Source organism: Coloeus monedula (assembly GCF_965178545.1).
Source record: "Coloeus monedula genome assembly, chromosome: 7".
In the NCBI taxonomy this organism is placed as follows: Eukaryota; Metazoa; Chordata; class Aves; order Passeriformes; family Corvidae; genus Coloeus; species Coloeus monedula.
The window spans coordinates 30,279,922-30,302,477 of NC_138787.1; the positions used below are offsets into that span (position 1 = coordinate 30,279,922).

At 39.7% G+C, this 22,556-nt stretch overlaps 1 protein-coding gene across 1 annotated transcript in view; it reads right to left on the reverse strand.

Moving 5' to 3' along the window:
• The window catches only part of MYLK (myosin light chain kinase), a gene marked incomplete at its 5' end in the record, with an annotated part of 140,828 nt that extends 120,202 nt beyond the window's left edge, over positions 1–20,626 (reverse strand). The window contains 2 exons of the mRNA XM_082284670.1: positions 1,228–1,435; positions 20,469–20,626. Coding sequence (XP_082140796.1) covers positions 1,228–1,435; positions 20,469–20,618 — 358 coding nt within the window. The remainder of the gene's footprint in view (positions 1–1,227; positions 1,436–20,468) is intronic.
• Between the last annotated feature and the right edge of the window lie 1,930 nt (positions 20,627–22,556).

The window sequence follows — 22,556 nt, forward strand, 5'->3', positions numbered from 1 at the left end:
AAATGACACGGCGCGTCTCTCGCTGCCGTGCGCAGGAGGGAGATGCCGCGGGAGCCCAGCGCCATCTGCTGCACACACAGCCCGACCCGGGGGACACCCGGAGCCGCAGCAGCGGACACACAGCGCTGGGGCTGTGAAAAAACACCTGTTCTAGAGCCTTACAAGAGCCCACATCACTGTCAGACAGGACAGCCATGCTGATGGAAAGACTAGATCGAGTTTCAGGCGCTCATTTTTCAAGCAGCAGGCAGCCCCACGTGGTTATCTTTGCTGAGAACAGAAAAAAAAAAAAATCTGTGCTTTGCTATCTTGATGCATAAAGGGATTTTAGAACAAAGACTGTATAATTCTTAGACTCTGAGAAATTCAGTCATTGGGTACTGCCCCGAAGTCGTTTTAAACTGCAGCAAAGAGCAGGTCAGAAAAACTGATATAAAAGCAACTTTTAAAAATTTCTTCACCTCCGTGTAAATTGCCATTCATAAAGTTGTCCCAAGTTAAAACAAGGGGAAAAAATATTTCACATAACTTTTACAACAGAAGGCAGTAGCAATCATGCCAGATCTATGCATATTTCAGTATGTACTCTGAAGAGATTTGAGGGTTTGACTCTGAATAAACCCAAACACTGATTGTTTCAGGACTGCTGCAGATATTTTCTTTGCTTCAAGAACTCAACACAAAGTTGTGACCTGAGAGGTTTTGATATTCAACAGATCTCTGACATGACCAAACTGCAAGAGAGAAGCAGTACAATTGATTTCAATCCTTCCCTGGCTTTGTGTCACTCTTTAAATTTTAACTTTGGCCGTTTGCAACTATCTAATATGCAGATGTGCTCTTAAAAATTCCTGGGTTTGATCTTGGCTGTTTCTTGTGTGACATTAAGCATGCAGTTACAACCAGGCATGCAGCTTAGCAGTTTCTGTCCTGAGTGGTGACTTCCATGAAAATTACAAAGTTTAGAACAAAGTCTTTAAGGTTAGGAGTTTTGTTTCCTGCACATCATCACCCACACCTGAAACAGAACTCACACTTAATCTAATTGTAGACGTGTAGTTCCCTGCACAATATCTTAACCTGTGAAATGCAGTAAATGAACCTTACTCTTGTATCAATGAGAAAGGACATGTGTACAGCTGGGATTTTAACCAGACTGTTTAACACACCTTGTTCCTTTACTTAAACTCTATAATCATCACAACAACAGTGTAAGAATCTTCTTACCTTCCACTGTCAGTTCCACAGTCACTTGACGAACCCCACCATCATTTGCAGCCTCGCAGGTGTATTTGCCACCATCACCTTCCTGCACACCTTTGATGACCAAGCTGAACACCCCCCGGATGCTGCGGTCCACAACACAATGGTCTCCCTCTGGGATAGGATTCCCATTTCTGTACCATGTGATCTGTGGCTCAGGGTAGCCTCTGACCTGGAAAGATGTGAGAGAGAGAGGAGAAAGAAGATAAACTTCACAGATGATGTTATCAGGAAGAAATGTTGGACATTTAGCAATGCAGTGGAAAGTTCTTGACACAGGAGCTGTTAAAGGCATATTCTTCACAAGCCAAATGGCAGAAGATAATGAAATGAAATGAAATGAAATGAAATAAAATGACAAAAACTCTTGGATAAGTCAAAGTTAAAATCATAAGACTAGTCAGGCAGATAGATAGTTATGCAGAAAAATTTCCCACTAGAATGGTTTCTCTGCAAAAACACAGTGATAGTGCCAATGAAGATTCCTGACACCTGGGTCCCCGCTGCTCAGAAACTCAAAAAAAAGGGCAGTAATTCTACTACACTTTGCAAGAGTGTGAGGCTCTTGGACCAAATATTTCTAGCATGGTTGCCAAGGATTGGGCTTATAATGAAAATATATACACAGCCATCTAGTTCTCAAATGTGCTGAGATATAGTATCTCCTGACAATATACAGGCAAAAGATGCAGACACATAGCAAATTTTGTCTTGATCTTCAAAAGCAGAAGGTAAGGAGCTGCAATTTGAGAAAGCATCATTAAGGGTCATTCTTATGTTATGGTGGGAGGGGACTATTAGCACGTACACATAGGCACACAAACACAGAGCTCAAAGAGATTTCTGGTCTACCCAAAAGAAGAATTTTTGGCAAAATGAACCAGTCCTGTTCTCATTAAGTAACAACCATATTGGTATATCCCTGCTTGCTATGGCATTAATGATACCTTCAGATTTACAGGCAGATCCTCGGCTGGTGTAACTGAGAACTGAGTTACTGATTTGCAATTGAGCTCTTGAAACTTGATGAGGATCTGTGACTTTCTTTAAAAAAAAAAAAGGGAAAAGCAGACATACCCCAGTTTCCACCAAATAAAAAACTACTCAGGCTATGGTTCTTCCTCTGATTTGTGAGAAATGCCATCCTCTTTGAGGGTCACTTTAGAATGTGTTAATTGTTAGCATGCTTGCCCAATCATCATAACAACTCCTGATTGCAGTACTCCTTTCCTATCTCCCCTCTGATATGTCAGCTCTCCATCTTCTGACTCTTTGATCCTTTGCCTACAAGTCATGAAGTAACTGAGTGGATCAAGATGAGCTGGGATGAGTAATAGTCATGGCTGTGTTTGCTCACTGGGAAAGAAGCAATGTTGCCTTCTGAACTACATATCAAAATCTGGCAACTGAGCAGGAAGTCTCTTCAACCTCCAGGTGGGCAAAATATTGATGATCTGTCTTGGAGTGAAGAAGGCTCGGTTGTGGCTTGGGCAAGTTCCTCCCAGCATTCTCCTCTCCGTTTCCAATTCTCATTTCAGCTCTGCTTTCTCTGACTGCACAGCACTTACTTTCCAAACTACGATCTTTAGCCAAACCTTACCCATTCTTAAGTTCCCTTCTTTAAAACCTTTCATTTTTAATCCAGCCCCACCTCACTCCAGCTGGGTTTCTCATCTGCTGCAGCTTAACCTACAACTGTCAGAAATTTTTTGTCTTTCCTTTAAATCTTTAGGTATCAGTTCAGACAAATTAGTTTTGCCAGTGATGTGGTGACCTCTTCTCCCTGTCACTACTTACTCAATATTAAGGACATTAACATTTGCCAAGAGCTGAATATGCTGAATAAACTGGAGAAACTTTACCCTTCTGGTATAATTTCTCAAATTCTTTCTGAGTCTATCTTAAACTAAGCAAAAGCCATGTTCCATGGAGTACAAATTGTGGGATCCTGCTCAACGGGGAGCTGATTCCTGTTTAAAAATGCCACAGCATTTTTCTAAAGCTCTTTGTGGCCATGTCTTTTTCCAGTGCTTTCTGAAAAACAGCAGCTCCTGCTCATCCCAGACCCCTCACCCTACTCCAGCATATTGATTTGGTGCTCCTTTGGAGCACCGGCTCCAAGGAATATCTTTCTCAGCACATTTCATTTTCAGAAAAAGGGAGTTGTGAAGCATCAATATGAGATTGCTACAATACTGTAACTCCAGGTAGTTGATAATGTGCTCACTGTCACAGAAAGTGACTTGCAGCAAATAACTGTTTCATACTATTAACATGTCAATGCCCTCATACCTATCTTTTCATTCTAGACTGAGAAACCAACAGAGACATTAAGTGATTTACCCAAAGCCAGAGAGTATATTAGAATGGTGTTACCGCTTCTCATTTTTACTTTACTATATATTAAGATTTACTTGAAATATTTGAGGCAAAAGTGTTTTCAAACTGATGTATCAAGTATATACCGTACAGTAAAATAGAAGAGTAGCACTTCAACTGTTGTGACCTTCAACCACCTTTTCAGTGGTTCTGTCTTCACATCACAGCCTCTTTATTAGCATTAGTCAAGCCATATCTGTTTACAGATGCTGAGATTCTAGCCTGTGAATGAAAGTCATCAATTGCATGTCACCTAATATATTTACTGGTTTTTTCCAGTTCATAATCAGTTCTTTTGGTGTTTTCACTGAATTGTTCAACCCGTCTTCAAGGTCCCAAGCTTCAAAGGTCCCAAGCATAAACCTTCCATCAGTTGTAACAGGGAACAACTGAGGTCAAAACAATGGGAAATACCTTTCTTCCCTTTTGATTTTGTTTTAAAATATTCTTAAGTCCCTCTTGGACTGCACAAGGCCAGTTTTATCTGACCCCTCAAGCTCTGGTAGACCATGATGTATGTACTTCCAGGATCACATGGCTGAGGCTAAATTAAGTATTTTTCCATTTCTTCTCTGTGTCTTTATTTTAACCTTGCTCTGTTTGTATTATTGTGTTCATCCACACCTCTCCACTGAGGAAATGCCACACCAAAAACTACAAACACAGACGATCAACATTCCATTTCTTTTCAGAAGGTTGAGTCATTCCCTTCCCAAACTCTGATTTTTTTTCATTCATTTTTTGTCAAAAACGAAATGATGGGAAAGCAGAAGTTTACAGAATTGCTCTGTTGCAAGGATTTATTTCAGGTTTGGGTTTGGAATGTGTTTCAAACTGAGCCAGTCCTCTCTGAAATACACGGTTTTGCCATAAAAGTGTCAGGGACCCTTAAACAAATCACTGGTTACCAGGTTTTGATCCTCATGGATCAATTCCAGAACTGCAGCAGGTTTTATATTCCTCCAAACCTTTCCAGAGCTCACTAAAAACATCTGCCTTGAATAAATCCACACCAAAGAGAAATTTATCTGCTTATTTAATGCCCAGCAGCAGCATGCTATAACCCTTATTTACAACTTGGCCTGTGTGAGTATTGCCAGTCCCAGTGAGGCTGCAGCTTCTCTTTACCTGCTCTACTAGAATAACAAGTGGAAAATTGAGAGCAAGCAGCAAATAACCATTGTATTAGCACAAAACGAGTTTTTGAGTTCTTGTCTGGACCCATCAATTGCTTAGAGCCTTCTTGGAAAAGTCTGCTAAGGTAAAACAGTCTTTCTGCTCCATGCATCAACAGCAAGTGGAAAGAGCTGAGAGAACCTCTGGTGTGTGAAACTCACAGAGTTTAGGTTGTTCTGCATCTGAGTGTCTGAGAAAATGCTATTGAAAAGGGATGGTGCTAGGTTCCCAAAGAAAAGAAATAAGGGAGAAAAAAATACAACAGTTCAGTGGAAACTGTACAGTACAGGACAGTATTATTAGAAAATGTGCCCCTACAAACTATTCCCCACTGTCACAAACTGAAAGGCATTCAGTGACCACCAATACCAAATACAGGGATCCTTTTTCTTGTTCAAAAGCATGGGAAATATTTTCTAAAACTTGGTCTCTATCTATGCTCCATAAAAGAGGTGTTTATATACCAATTTCAAAAAAACGCAGTTTGCCTACTTAACCAGAGCTTCCCTAGCAGTTTAAGGCAATGAGATGCACCCTTTTGGCTCATGTTTTTAACTTCAAAGTCATATCCTGCTTTGTAATAACTGTTGCTGGACCCAGTGAGGTCAACGATGAACATAATCCCCAAAAGGAATCAACCAAAGTGACAATAAACCAAAGTGTAAGTGTGAAACACTGATGGGGTGTGTACTGTTACTGGCTATTGTTCAGTTTGATAGTAACACCTAAAGACTATTAGAAATGATGGCAAACATTACATGACATATTCCAGCACTACATCCATTATACTGGCTGAGGTGTTCAGTGCTTGATGTTAAGGACTAGATGAATGTCCCATTTTGCTCTTTAAGGTCACACAAGCAATGACATCAGGAAGAAAACAGCTATCAAAAGTTACTGGTTTGTAAAATCTCTCCAGATTTCATCATGTATAGACAGGCACATCAAAAGTCGTACTAAGACTGGCAATCTTACAACTGTTAAGAAGTTGCTATTCAAAATAACTCCTCTCATAGAGATGATTTCATATGCTGAACTATGAATTCATTAATGAGTAAAATTCCTTGCAAGAGACAATTCTTCTCCCATGAAATCAGAATTTTAAAACATCCAGATTCTGTCAGCACACAACATTCACTTGTGCTGCTATTTCTGTAGACTACCTTTGCCTTAAGTCCCCAAAGTCCAGAATTAAGACTTATGTGTGTATAATCTTCAATCATTGAATGAAACAATCAGTTTTATTTGGGTGGTTCAATCCATCTAAAGAAAATTGATTTTGAATATACATTTAAAAGACAGAAATATTGTCTATTCACATGCATGTAGTGTACTTAGTACATTTACAGTTAGACTGTAGTGTCTGGAAGCAACAAAACAACATGAAAACAAAGTTTGGACGACATGGGTAACAAGTCATAAAAGAGGAATGGCAGTAATGAGAATGTTAAATGTTTTCTAATCCATATAGGTGTCTGCAATGCAGAAGAGAATAAATTCCCACATCCACAGTGGACTGGGCAAGCAATAAACTTTCAAGAGAAATCAGCCAGATGATGTCTGTCAGGAGTCACTGCCTTTAAAGGAACAGCAGGGGTTTAGCATATTTGGCTGCCTGCCTATCTTAACATTAAGGAATGTCAGAAATCAAGGAAAGCTTGAGAAGGCTTTGTAGCCTGTTCTCTGTTCAGTGCCCATCTTCAAGAGGAAACTAGTTATTTCTGGGATCTACATCTCAGTAAAGGCCACAGAGATCAGAAGCTGCAAAGGAATAAAATGAGGATAGCCTCAGCTAGAGATGTCAGATGTTACCACTGAGCTCCCAAATATGTGCTTTGGGCAGATCATTAGAAGTCTCTAGAAGGAGATGTTAAGGGAGATGTGGAAAACTGCTCGGAATATCTAAGTCTGACATTTATTCTGCTGCCTGCAAACCTGGCAGAGCAAATACTCATTACTAGTGAGGAGTAAACTGCTTGCACTTTTTGCAAGACTTAGAGTAATGAGCCATCAGATTGTATCAAGAAAGCAGCAGAAGAAACTCCATTAAATAGCATGACAGATTTTGCAAGTGTAATCCTAATCAAAGAAGTAAAGATACAGGAAAAACCGCTGTATAGCACTTACACTTGAAATGTGGTAGAGACTGCATAGTGTGCCTCTTCTTCCACTGTCTAGGTATCAGCAAAAATAGATTATTATTGCCTTTATGGCAAGTTACTTATAAGATGGGCTCATCTGAAGGTCATACGGTTGAAGGCTGTCATGCAGCCCCAACAGATTCAATCCAAACAGTAGCAGCTGTTCTGTGGATGTGGCTCATCCTAGGTGCTACAAATAAAGAGGTGTTTCCCACAGTCATCAGAGGGCCAGTGCCCTCTATTTTACTTGAATCAAGAGCCAACAAGTTTTGGCCCTGGACCTTCATCAAAAGACTGAGGGGAATGAAGCACTTGAGAGGAAACTTAGCAGAGGATGCCACACCATAACATACATTCTGTCCATGCAGACAGAGCTGTGCCCTCAAACTAGAGAAAAAAGCCACTTCTTGTTTTAATATTTCCTACTGCTTTGAACTCTTAATTTCAGTCTCAGGAAAGAAGTACTATAAAACTGTTGAGACTACAAAATGAACATTGTAACTATAACCCACCTAATAGGTGCTATATTTTGATTTAAAATTAATTTTTATTGTTAGTACAGGTGGGAAACATAGTTCTGGCCAGTGCAACTCTTTTTAAGTCTTGTAACAAAGCTTCTGTTAGGCTCGAGCTGCAGTTTGCTTTAACAAATGAACAGCAGATGTTCCTGATAAAGGAAAGTGGACATGATACATTGTTAAGCTCCTTCTGAGACTTTAAACACACACAAACCATATCTCAAGAATAGTTTATCCCTTTTAAAAGCTTGCTTCTAAAACAGAGAACTTGCCTGGCAAGGTTAAACATGAAAATGTTAAATATTTGGAGACTTAGCTATGACCTTGCAAACAAAGCGAAAAACCTACCTCTTCTACAGAGCAGTCTAGAATTCACAGTTGTGTCATTAAAGCAAAAATGGAATACAGAGTAGAAGCAAACATGCTCACTTCAAAGCAGTACCTACTGTACGTACAAGAAAAAACAGTGGTCTTTCTGTAAACCTTGGATGTGTTTTATTTTTCTACTTTGCACTCATCCATGCCAAATGGCATTTGATACTTTATAGTCCAAACGCCAAACACAAGATCCTTCTACAGATGGCACCCCAAAAATTTTAGTTTTGACTCTTGAAAAGTAGTTCTGCATAATCTGTTTATTCAGTATCACAGTATTCACCCCCTTTTTGCAGATTGCAAAGGTTCTGAACACTACACATACTGCCACAGGTCTTTAGGGGAATCAGTTTTTATGGTGCTCAGCAGGGAAGAATTTATGACCTATCCATGGAAGATATGGTCTGCTAACTGAAAAGCAGACAGCAGCTGCACATAATTTCTTCTTCAATCTTCTGCATTTAATCTTTTTTTTTTTTTTAAATTCAGTGTCAAGATTTCCCAGAGGTGCACAGTGTATTGGCTTTGTGCTCAGTCACCAGAGTATAGCTGTTTGAAAAAAGCATTGCTATCCCAGGTACCATAACCTCAACAAGTGCATTTGTCTTATATTTTTTTATGAAGGATTCAAATAGGATTTCAGAATAGCACTGGGTGTCAATCTGCCTTGAGTTTATCTAAGTTCAAACACCAGTCCCAATTTATGCAGCTCTTAAGAGAATGTTTAAGCCCTATTTATGTCTTTTGGAATTAATCACATGTACAGGTGTTTTTCCTAAATTAGATTTCATTTCATTCAAAGAATAATTTTAACTGTATTGCTTTTAAAGTAACATTGTTACAGGAGTCTTCAAACAGCCATGAAATAACCTGAGACATGACTCAACTGAAATCCAGAACACTGTCAATCTTTCCTGTACAGAGGACATGAAGGGAGCACACTGCATAGAGAAACACATCTGTGGAGCTGGGATGTCAATCACCAACTGAATCAGGGGCTGGAAACATCTGTTACACCAATGGGGGCATTTTCACACAGCTGTTGCTCTCGCAGAGAGCTTTTCTGATGCAGCTTTCATAAATCATTCTACCAGCAGCAACATCTGCCTTTTTACTCTCCCCACGCTGTAGCCAGCTGACCTGTAGCCATTAGGTGCGTGACAAGAGTTTTATGCAAACCACCCATAGAGTTCACCTGGACCTTTTCTTCTGCAAGTACAAGTTTTCTAACTTAATATGGGATTATAGACTGAATCTCTGTCCATCTTTAGATCTTTTTTATATTTGTATATAGTCATTGTCTGATTTTTCCCATTTTTAAAAAGCCTTCCTCTAGGCTGCCAATTCAAAAGCAGATGCCTTAAACCTTGGATAAAGTCTAGGAGAAAGCTTAGGTTATTTCCTCCCGTTTATTCCACCATGTGCAACTTACCGTTATGTCTTAAATAATTAAGATTTCTGTACAAAATCCTATTGCAAAACATCCACTGCTTATTAGCAACAGTCAGTAATTCTTTTATCCTGTAATAATCTGTGAAATTGATAAGCTTTCCTAGCTACACACATAGACTTTTTAATAACATCTTAGCAGAGGTGACTCAGACAGTACGGCATACAAATGGCTGTGTTTAACATAAAAATAAAAACCACGGGCTGAGCAACAACAGTTTAAAAGGAAAACCCTCAAAGCACTAACTGAAATACTAAGTATAAATTGCTGTGATCATAAATTTCTAGTTCAACAGTTCAGGATAAATATTTATAGACATGCTGAGTTCAAGAGAAAGTTTGTGGGCTCACCTCTTCTTTCTAATGCTTTCTCTCAAAACTAAAATTGCTGTGATGTTGGTAAGAGAAACACACGTGCACTGAAAAGCAGCTGTTTAGGTTGTGGAAAAAGTGCTTACTCTGTGTATGCTTTCAATAGAGTTCCACTTAACTGCACTTGCTGTCATTCTACTGAGAGGTCTGAACAAATCCAACATCGTGTTTTCCATTAAACCTATGGGTGTGCCATAGTCTCCCAGGCAGACAAACCTTCTGTTTATTTGCATATTCCAACAAACCAGCTTTGAGTCAAGGCTCTGAAGACCCAGTTGTGGCATTGTGAAAGTGATGCTCTTAATCCAACAGCAGGCACTTAGATAGCTGTGATATTTCCACCTATTGCGCATCTTGACTTCCTCTTCCAAAATCAGAATTTCTTTGTCTGCCAAAAGGATAGGTTCATGTCTAGGATACTGGATGGGAATTGAACCTCTGGAAGACAGACATTCAGCTCTGAATCCATGCATGTATCTCTGTATTTCTGTGTCACCTTGCACAAGACAACAAATCTCACCCTGCCTTTGTACCCCACATAAATGTCAAGGGGGTAACAGTGATTATTTCCTCTGTTGTTTTAGCTAGAAAGGCCACCAGGGAAGGATCCAGCTCTACTCTGGCCTGTGTATGTGTTAAATACTGCAGACAAACACTATGACTCCAGTTGAATTAGACTATTTAAGTGGTACCGTGAAATAAGCAGAAATCAATAACATTTGCCATAGTTCTTTAATCCGTATTTCCAAGATTTTATCATAATTTTTCTTCCAGTGCCTTGGCTTTGAGCATAACTTTGTTTTGAAATATTTATATTTTCCTCCCTGCAGAGACAAACTGCTGAGTTATTCTTCTATAAAGGAGCACCAGAATTTATATAGACAGAAATAATCAAGCTTAAATATACTGAACTCTTGTTCCAGAGAGTTCACGGAACAGAAGAATTCTTTATTCACTGTTTGCCATTACAAGAGTGTGACATAAATGAGTTAGGTTTCTGATACAAGTTAGATTTCATACTACCATATGTGTGCAGGTGCTTTTACAAACCTTTTACAAAACAGTGTGCATTGCATTAATATTCTAAGCTTTGCAAAACCAATTTAAATAATACATACAGCATAACTAGAGGTTTGATTTTGTATTATGGGAATACTGAAAAAATGGCAGACTCTCAAACCACACAGTTATGATTTGACTCTACAATGCAGCTGGAGGAAAATTATCATTCTCCTTCAATGTGAGTTGAGAGAGCACAGAGCTGGATGAAGTAAGCTCAGTAGGCCATTGCCAAAAGGCAAATAACCATGAGCAGAATTATTTCATTTGTCAGTCTTTGCGTCTCCTTTTTCTTTGGGCTCCCTGTGCAGATTGTTGACATCTTTAAATGAAAAGTTGCACTTGGAATACAGAAAGACTTTTAATTAGTGTTTTAGTAAGCTCAGCTGTGGTATTTATAATAAATAATATATTCCATAGAGTAACATTTACAACAGTATTTTTAAAAATATGCAGAAAAGCAAGGAAAATTCAGAAAAAGATAAAATAACTTATTTTTCCATTTTGCCTCATTCTTCAAATGAATTACAAAGGTCTCCATCTAAGCAATAAAAACAATGGAAAGCTGACTGTGAATTTGTAGCAGTTTTAGCCACAGCATTTTCAGAAGACAAAGATTGCTTTGTTCTATCTGGCTTTACAACAATGGTTTACAACAATGCACTGACTTAAAGAGAATAAAGCTATCTTCACCATCAGAAAGCCTATAATTTTATTTTTTTTTAAACGAAAACTTCCAGGTTTTCACTCTGCCTATTCCTAAAACTCCTCTGAAAAAGAAAGGTGTAAAACCTTAGATAACCTCCAGAATCTCACTGCAACATATTCTTAATGTGGGATGGCTAGTCTAGAGACCAGGTTACTAACTTGTGAGTCAAAAAACATGATTTAATTCCTAACCTATAGCCTGGTTGTTAGCTTTCCTAGAAGAATAAAGTCAGCATATTTAGGCAGGTAATTCAAAGCCCTTGAGCTGGACTAGTCACCCCAGGGACGACCAGTGAGTGAAACGCCTTGATTTTCTGGCTCCAACCAGTGCATAGCTATGACATGTAACCTCTGACAGCAAGAGGAGTAGCAGTGTCTCCCTCAGCAAGCACTAGACCAACATATCGACATCTCTCCTCTTCCAAAGCTTATTTCCCCAACATAAGAGAAGAACACAGAGATGTGTATTCACATGGGGTGTTGAATTATGAACTGGGATGACTGTTGGCTTAAGAATCATGAGGAAGGCAGGTTTGTCCCCAGACACTAAACAGTGAACTCTGAAAGCTTAGGTAGAAAAATGGACGCTGTTTCAGGCCCCTGCTGGAGATCCAGTAACCTCTAGTATCAAGATAATGTCTTACAGACTGAACATTAAATACTGAACTGGAAACCTATAGAAGAACAATCAGGCCTTGCCTAATTTTGCTCCTGACTGTATCCTCTTTTGGGATCCAGACCCTGGTTCATTGTTTGCCATGTCTGGGCGTATCAGAGGACCCTGTCAGAGCACGTGGCAGTGCCTGCTGGGAGCAAACCCTGCAGGACTGTGGCCAGCTGGTGATGGCACAGCCGTGCATGGCTCCCCTTCAGCTCCTGGCTCATGCTCCTTTGGGGAGCAGCCAGCCCTTGCTGCTCCCTGTCAGACAGATGGGTTTCTCCCCCTCATGAATGGGTTGAATTCACAGCAATGCAATTTTCTATTCAGTGTGCATTTAGATACTGGGGAGTCCAAATTTTACATGGAAAAATATTATGTTGTCTGGTTTTGCCCAGTAGGTTTCCAAACTTCATACTATATCCATGAGTGAACAGAGCCAAGTAACGTATCAAAAGCAGAAATTTCTAGCTTTGGAGTCTAGGTGCTAGAGTGAGCGTGGGCTGAGCAAAACCACAATGAGTAATGATGTGTTTTGATTATAAACCTTCTCCACATGTGGCCTTCTGCAAAGATTCTGAATGCTTGCTGTCTATTAATGACTACTCTCTTTTCCCACAGGGACAAAGCAGAATTGTATCAAAATGTGACCTGGCGTCATTTGGTGCAAATACTCGAGGACACTTTTACAGACAGTCAAAAGCATACTTTGCTATTTTGTGTGGGGTTCTCACTGCTACATATGGTGCTGAACCCTTCCCTAACCTTTCTGGTTTTATCAGTCAAATGCAGGTAAGGGGCTTGAAGTTCAAAACTTGTTTATGATGGCAGAAAGCAAATATATTGCTAGTTAACCAAATGCACATCTGATAATAAGCACTCTATCCCACCTTTAGGGTGGGCTAGAAAAGCAAAATTTAAAGCTTTCCAGGTAGAGACATATTTCTGGAAGAAAAAAAATCAACCAAAATATTTTTCCTCTCTTTTCATATCTGTCACACCACTATAGGCTATTGCAGCACAAGGAAAGGAAAGTCAACTACTCTCAGTTCTGTTACAGTTACTAGACCTTTTTTAACTTTTAAACCTAATATAACTGTGATAAGAGTCAAATGCACAATTCCCCAAAAAATCAAGTTTAAAACATCATAATGCTAAGTTTCTGCCATATTTCATGTACTACTAAGAACGTTTATTTAAATAAGAAAGCACAATGCTACATGATGAGTTTTATTGCCAGTGGAATCAGCCACAACAAAGACTTATGCACTGACCCAGAGGAGCAAGGGAGACTAGTCTGGAAAAGATGATGATATTTTTCAAATTAAAAGCAGAACTGAAATACTTAATAAGACATTGTTGAAATTTGAGAGATTCATGATTAACCATCATGGGACAGAAAACCCACGAAGAATTATAGACTGGTTCTACTCTGACCTACACAGATTCAATCTCTGGGCAAATCTTTGTTCAGCTGTTTAGGATATGATGATTAGCTGTTTTTCTCCTTGGAAATAGTCAGATTTTCTTCTATTCCTTTTTCAGATACTTGCATATTATCAAACCTAAACAGTGGCCTTTGTAATTAGTCATGGTATTTAGTCCATCATTATTTTTGTAAAAGACTGAACCTCTTTTACACCGCAATATGAATATTTTATTTCTCCTTTTCCTCAGCAAATTTGTCAAAACATAATTTAGGAATTTTTTTTCTGATTTCTGCTTAATGACTATAGAAAAATAGCAAGTCCAGAAATCCCTGCTAATGAAGTAAATTTTCTCAAAATCAACCCTAGGGACATCCCTATGGATAAATTCTTAAATAGATACTCTTTTCCTCTTTAGCTGACACAGAGCTATGCTTTAAAACAAAACATTACACTAGCAGGGGATCACAAAAAAGATCCCTACAATAAACGTGTCAGAATGAACAGCTTGTTGGTTCCCCCAAAGCAAACTGGGGGCAGGTAGACGCAATTAAATCACACCGATTTTTATTGTCAGCTTTGTCATGTGATTTTAATTGCTTCCACCTCAAAATCCAAAATATTTAGAAACATGTTAAAGAAAAAGTAAAGAAAGAAAGAAAGTGGTGACCAAGAGCTGTTGGGGCCCTCCCCCCCCACTGTGGGGTCCTGGGAGAGGGGCCCTGAGGGGAGGCACGGCGTTTCCCTACCCCTGGTCAGCCTCGTTCCCCGTTGGTTGTTTTGTGTTCCCCTGCACGGACAAGGACCCTCGGGTCCTGTGACTGAGCAGTTCCTCAGCAGATCCTCAGCCACGCAGCTGGGGAAATAAACATCTCTGAAACATCTATCAAGAATCAGACCGTATATATCTCTTCCACGGGCCTCGTTGTTTGATACATCATGTTGCAGTATCCGCACTGTAACAAAGAGCAGCACAAATATGTGGTCTGGCTTCAGCTAAAACAATGTTGGTTTGGGTAGGCACTACACAAAATAATAGAAGATTCTCTCTAATCCCATATGTACATTAGTTGTAGTGTTTGAAAAAACTTCTATTATTATTGCCATCAGAATTACTAGATTGTTTTTGATATTCCTTTAATTACAGCAGTTCCTACCACAACAACCAAAAATAGGGAGCCAATCTTTCTGGCACTGCATGGAGCAGAACTCCTGTCCCCAGCTGGTTGTAGATAAGCAATTAGGTGGCAAAGGAGACAGAAAGCAAATAGAACAAGGAATGTGATATGATCAAATAGCACATTTCTTCCACAGTTTGGAGGTGGGTGGGTTACTGAACACAGGCTCAATTATACAAAAGAGTAAAACCAACCCGGAGAAACTAACAGGGATGTGTATGTTCAGTGCTCCCCAGTCATGGCCTCTTTCCTGCACAGAAATTTTGTCTGGGTGGAATTTGAGGATATTCAGCATTGTCTAGGATTTCTGAACATCTGGCAGATTGAAAAAAAACTCTGCAAAAGGTCTGACCAAACTTTGCTGCCAAACATCCAGAAATATTGGCTGTTGCCTCAGCGCATGCACAGATCAGTTGCAGGGGATGGTGTATTAGGTCCAGCACTTTTGAGCATCATCACATGCTCTGCACACAGACTACACAAGGAATGCCTAAATGCTTCTTCCAGGAAAATCCTGAGTATAATTATGATGGCCACAGGTGACAGGGAAACAGGTATGAAAGGAGTTTATGAGAGACAGAAGTGGGGCTCACGGGCCACCAGTCCTGCCTAAAACCTAGACATTTCTTGAGCAGCAACTCGAACATCTACAGTTTTTTCTAAAGGATGTAACTTTTGCAAGACAGGAAAAATGGGTGTCAACACATGGGTGCTTGTGTCAGTTGATGAAAGGAAGTGTGTTTGAATAATTCTGGGTGTAGATGACACTGTGTGAGGAAATAATTTTGACTGAATCTCACCTTAACCACTTCCCAGCAGAGCAGCAACTTCCACTTTGGCCTTGTGTAAAGCTGACAGTGTTTCTATATGCCAATATAGGGTTACACAGTAAAATAAACCCAAATAAAACAATGCATGCATTACTCATGAGAACACATATGTGGCAGGTGAATATGATGGGAGGGCAATTACACCAAGGAAGAAGACACAGCAGTAGAAGATCCAAACAGAAAATAGTGTGCAATAAGCTGTTCACAGCCACCCTTTGTATTTATTTTTGGGGGGGGGGGGGGGGGGGGGGGGTTATTTTTATTTCAGCTGTCTATACCTCAACGTCTGTCTGATACAAAATGTCTCAGTAACTTCTCAGTGCACCACATTTTTCCGAAGAATGCTCCAGTGGTACGTGGAAAGGAACATCAAATAAAATCTACAGTTAAGTCAAGAACTTTTTCAGTTCTTTCCCCCTCAAAACATGCCTCAGTGTTTCATATCAGGTTTCTGGGAGTATCACAGTATCACAGATCAGCACAAGTCCTCTCACAGCACTCACTTCCATCAGACAATTGTCTCCCATGAAAACATGGGTTTTTCCTGAATTTCTTCCTTATATGGCTGAGAACAGGCAGCCCTCCAGAAAGTTCAGATCCAAAGCCACTGGCAGCTTCATGCAGTTAGCTGCCCAGTACATTTTGTAACAGCAAACATCTCATGCCAACAGCAAAGGAAGTTGTGCCATGTCACCATCCTCTGTCATTACATGGGCTTCTCTCAGATCCTGCCTCTGAAATCCAGGCATGTGATGTAATTAAGGCATACTTCTGGAGTACCTGCTGACTGAGGGTTGGAAATGGCACACACACTGCTGCCTTGAGTCTAAACCTAAGGGAAGATACCAAAGGTTTTGCCATGCACAGCTTATGCTATGCATGTAAAACATGCCATAGTTAAATAGGTTAAAAATTAGTTTTTCCATTAGCAGGTAGTTGAAAGGATTTATAAATACTGTGGGAGCGTTTCCCTTTAACACAGTCTTCATTCTTGCAATGCTTCCCTGTTCTTTACCTCTTAACACACTGCATAAATGGGTCTCCTCTCTATCCTAGAATAGACAGCAGAATCACTGCTGATCTTCCCATTGCCTCTTGTTCCTCACTGCATGATCCCAATTCATTTTCTCAGGCACGTTGTTCCAAACAGTACCGGTGCAACCACCAGCAGCAAAAGCAACTCAAATTGATGCACATCATTGGACTTAACTTATTCAAACAGATGCAACAGCAGGGTGGTAGAAGGACAACCAGAAAGCACATTAAAATGGGCAGGATTTGACAGTGACCTGGCTTGCCTTAAAATTTACCATCCAGCTCCCTTACCTGGAGGCTGGTGGAAGGGGAAGGGCAGAATAGTAACTACTCAATGGGGCACCAAACTGAATTTAGCACCCCAACACCTACTCAAATCATGAGCTACATGAAATCTAGCCCCCTGGGATTAGAATACCAGACTAGATTTAGTAGTTTGACATCTTAGTTCTGGCACTCGACCACATATGATGGCTCACATGAAGCAGAAAACCACCCATACTGCACTGTTGCCAACAGTGCAATGCTTTATCCAGGAAGGAAAATTCTTTCCTGACCCCTAGGCAACAGGTCTGGGGCCTGTAAAACATTTGGCTGTTCCTCTCAAGCAGGGCTGTAACACAAATATTTTTTTAAGCTCATAAAATTAATGACCATCAATACTACCCTCAAAAATTATACATGTGCAAACAAGGCAGGTTAAGTGTTTGCTGCAATGAAATGCACAGTTTAACATCCAGTGTTCAATACAACAGAAAAAGAAGTAGCTTAAAACAAAGCCTAGTAACATTTTGGCTTGCTCCCCTTTTCCAGGAGTGTCTTAAAGGTTCTGACAGATGAGCTAAAATGCCTTAACACAAGGTACGAGATTACTGCCTTGAGCTGTTCACCTCACACACGATGTGCAGCTGAAGAACAGCACATCAGTCAAGTCCTAACAAGTTGAGAACATACAACGCAATTTCACAATTATCTGGGATGGTTTTCCTAAAAATCACCTCAGCGATTTATTGATGAACAACTGCAATGTCCGTCCAGCAGATGTTTGGGGAGTAACTAGCAAAGGTAACCTTGCCTTTGCCTTACTAAGGGTTTCCACTCTGTGTTCCAAACCAAAATCATGCTCATACTCTTGAAAGATGATGATTTAACTTTCTGTGCTGAGGTGCCACTGGAAAACTGAGATCTGCAGTTAGATATAAATAAAATTCCTGAGATTTTAGTAAGAAGATCAGGGCGGTAGTTTAAGGAACAGGAAAATTTAAAAATTCCCATTAAAGGAAGCACCAGTTTCTTTCTACCTCAAATTTCTTACATTTATGGGCTATTTCTCAATTTCTGCACTCTCTTTGATCTTGAATTGCCATTTCACACAACTTATCTAATTATGCTGCTGGAAAGAAAACCAAGTTTAATTCTGGGGCCCTCTCTTCCTTGTTCACTTAATGAGAATACAGGATCATCACAATATCAGATTTATATCCTGTCTTGGATTCTAAAAATGTTTGTTCTTTCTGATAAGATCAATTCTTTGCGAAGAAACTCTTTGAAGAAAAGCTCCTGTCTAGCCATTTAAAAAACTTTTTATTTTTCTTTATCCTCAGTCTGGTTTAATATTTATACTCCAACAAAATATCATAACATCTGTAGCCTATTTTCCAGGATAGACAAACCTAAGTATGTTGAGTAGCTTCTATTACTAAATCTTAATAAATTGTTTTTGTTAAGATTGTCCTCCTGAACCTGTTTTTCTGAACAGGTCAACTGTCCTTCTGAACCTCTGAAACATTAACGTGGCAGAAGAAGAAACATTGTATTACCCAGCTGAAGATGGAGCCAGATGATAAAAGCTCTGCAGGCTGCTGCAGCTGGTCAGCAACAGTAACTTTCAAACTGAGCTGTTCTACTCCCCCTCATTTTGCCCATGTTTCCAGAGTAGAGCACAAACAAAATGCTAATTCTGTCACCCCCACTTCAAGGATGGGAAATTAAAGGTTTTGGCCATGCTCATATACCGAACTGCCAGAAGAGATACTTAGATTTTTCATCAAGTAAGTCTAACCCAGGACTTCAATCAAAGTTTTGCTCCTTCAAGGAAATTAAACTTGACAGTTTAATTAGTATTGAATTTGTGTATGTTTTCCAAGCTACTAAAAAAACCCCTCAGACTTCACACTTCAAGTCTTCAAAGGGCCTTTAAAAAGGGGATAGGTGTCCTGGAAAATTAACACTTTAAAACCAGATATAAAAAAAAAATGCAAAGCAGTGATGGCACTCTAGCTTGTAGGTCATTATATTTTACAATTGTTTCCATTTGACTTAATAATAAAAACTCTGCAGAGTGCAATAAAAACTGGAAATATCCCACTTGAGCTTTTAATTAGGAAACATGAGAACTATAAAACCAAATCTTAGCACATGCTTCAACTTTGATTTCACTGAACTGTTATTGCAGCGTAGCATGGAAGAACCAGTTGGAATTAGAACAGCATTGTACACAGGTGTCACATGGAGAAAGTAGAGATGTGCTGCCATTTTCCTGCTGTGTTTGCAACAAGGTGAAATAATGAGGGGAAAATGAGAGAAAAAAAGATACAAAGAGTAAGAACAGGAATGCTCACTGGGACTGGCCAGTGTCATACACAGAAAGGGTTTCTGACTGGTGCCTTAAAATCACCTAAAAGTAAGCAATTTTTTTTAAAAATTTTTTTAAGGTTTAGGAAAAAACTGTTCTTCGGTTTTACATTGAAATTTGCTTTCTATTAAAAATGCCAAGTTTTCTTCAAAAAGTCAAATTTAAAACCTACTTCTGAGTTTTTCTTTAATACTACAAAATTAATATACTCCAAAACCTGTTTTCCTACACAGTTCCTGTTGAAAAATCCCAGTTCCTGGCCTGCTCTTACATAAACAAATAAGATAAATATCAGATGCCCTCTACCGGCCCTGTGTTTAAGTTAGAGTTTCAGAAGTTATGAATTTCCCAAATTCCTTCTAGCCCTTGCTTTTGTTACAGTAGAGTTGCAGTTTCCTGCCTCCGTCAGATGAGTCCCACCACTTCAAAGATTAAAAGTGCGGTCAGTTTGATGGTGCAGCTGTCAGCGTGCAATCAGAGCGTGACAGGAACCAAAGGAAGCTGAAAGGACTGCAAGGGAAAGCTAAAAGCTCCAGCAAAAAGAACTGGTTTAAGGGAGGATAAAGAAAGATAGCTAGAACAAGGATGAGCACACACCAGGATTGACACATGAAAGAAATACAGATGCCAGGAAGTACAATTCAATATCCCAAAAATGAGAAAGGGAGAGAACAGGGAACACACACCTCACTACACACCCTTTTAAACCCTTCAAGTTAACAAGTTTTCCTGAAAAAATCAATCTTTCCTCTGAAAATGCTCTTTTTCCTTTCAAGTTAGGAACATGTCTGGCAGGTGGTGCAGATACAGAACTATCCCAACACTCATTGCAGATTCCTACCTTGAGTGCTAGGAAGGATATGCTGCAGCAAGGTTAGATTTGTGTCACACACGAAGCTTCATGAACGGGCAGATATTTGGGATGCAGGGATATGAATGTGCTGTAGGAGAATATGTAGAATTGCAGCAGGGGAACATACTGACTAGAGACAGCCCTTGAAGCAGTTTCTCACTGATAATAGCCTCAGTTCCTGGCATGCTCAACAAGGTTATACTTTGTAATGCTCAGGTGTTGCTGTTGCACTCTCCTCTACACAGAAGCAGACCTACATCGCTCCTGCCTCCCCAGGAGGGTAAACACTGATGTATTCTTCTTGAGTAAAGGTCCTGTGTTGCAGAGGCAGCTTCGCTACCTTTGCAGCCCCCGGTCAGCTTCAGGAAAGGGCAAAACCCAAAGGAGAAGCCCTCCATTGTCTGTTTCTTACCTTCCCCTCAAACCTCGCCGTGGCTCCCAGCTGCACTCGGATATTCCGAGGAGGAAGAGTAAATGCTGGTGCTTCAACGGGGACAGGGGGGCTGAGTGTCAGGGAGGTTTTGGAGACTCGAGTAGATGTCACCAGTTTCACATCCCCCATGATGTGGACTGCAAAAGAGAAACAACTGGTGATATAGAAGTTATGATGTTTAATTACTTTTATGACAGAACCAGCTAAGAATCAGACCAGGAGCAGAGGCTCTGTATGTGTGCTGTACTTGTATACACAGCAGGATCGCCAGCCTAAGGTGACAGGTGCTATTTTCTGGGAGGGGAACTGACACTCAGGAATGGTGCCTGTGCCCACGGTTGTGGTCAGGGTCACCATCTTGAGATGAACTCAGTTTGAACTCTCAAGTCCCAGGCCAGAGCCTTAACCAAAAAGTCGTCCTTTACAACTGCATTAAAAGGTAATAACTTACTTCAGGAGGATATTTTCATAACATGACTTTGATTTTCCTGGCCTGGAATACAACAAAATCAATAAGTCTCAAAAGTGAGCCAGCATCAAACAAGTACTTATGAAATAAAGAGCCTCTGTTTGCACTGGATTTAAGTTGCAAGCGGGAATTTGGAAAATCTGATTTTTCATACCAAGCTTTCAAGATCTTAAGAAATATCTGGATAACTCCCTGCAAAGTACTGCTAGTACAGAGCAAATGCTTTTGCAGAAATTCAGTCTTTATTTTACTGCAAACCCTTCTTACAGCACACAGACTAGTAAAATGGTATGGAAACCCAATTTCATAATGCTACAAGAACGGCATTTCAGAGACCTCTTTGTGGATATCTGCTAGAAGAAATTATTATGCTGAACAGTTCATAGTTCCCAAGAAATAGTAAAAATTATTGTATTTTTTAAAAGTAAAATTTTATGGTTTTCTGGAAAAAAAATACCCCAGTAGTAATTCCTTGAATTGTCTATGTAAATTAGAAGCCCCACTGTAAAATGCCTATTTAATAGACAAGTTTAACAAAGAAAAACCTGAGAAGTGGCTTGACCCACTAATAGGTCATGTTAAACCAATGAAAACCACTGGACTTCCAGTCTTAATCCTCTACCATACACATGACATGATAGACTATGCATTTATTCATCTGATTCGGATGGAAGTTGCAATGAGCAATATTTGAGTAAACATTGAAACTTCAATTTGAACAAGAGAAAAATCAATTAAAGTAAGGCCACATTATTTCTGACTGTATGAAGGATATTTTTTCTAGAACAGGCTGCAGTTATCTGGGGAGCAGAGGAACAGAAAACTCATTCGTTTCCAAACAGTACTTACACTCCAATGTCACATGAGAACCCAGAACTGAGAACATAGTTTTCCATAGAACATACCTGGCATGCTCCATAAACAAACAGAAACACCTTCTCTACATTTATCCAAAACAGTTTAAGAGGGCAGCTCCTCTCACAGAAGGCATTAGCATAAAAGATACATATTTCATCTGAGTTTTTTCTCCCTCACAGCCAGCAGAGAGAAAGAGGCACCTCCAGAGGGTGTTTTGTTCTAAGGTGTGGGAGCCACAAAGCTTTCTGCTTTGCAGTGTGCACTTGTCAGGAACTATAGTTTAGAAAGCAAATTCTTCCAAGATATCAGATAAATTATGCACACAGATTTTTAATTAATGCTTGTAATCTCCTTCTTCATTCATAAGAATGCAGATGATGTGAACTCCAGATTTCTTCTGGCATTGTGCTCTGTTAGCATTTCTGTATATTGACATCAAAAAACCAAGAAAATCCTGTGGTGTTTCTAGAATTTGAATTGCTGAGACCAACACAGAAATGGAATAAAGATGATTTCCTTAACCATGATGTAAAGCTTCAAACTGAGAAATTCTGCCTTCATTTCCACAAGGCAAACTTGCAGCGTATGTCTGTATTGGCACCAGTTACTTGAGAGCATAAGTGTCCCTTCCCAGTATAAGTACCTCTTCAAAACACACACAGGAAAAAAATTGTCTTTGTCCTTTAAAGAATGATATGAAATCACAATATCATTTAAATAAGAAAGAAACTGGTTGTGTT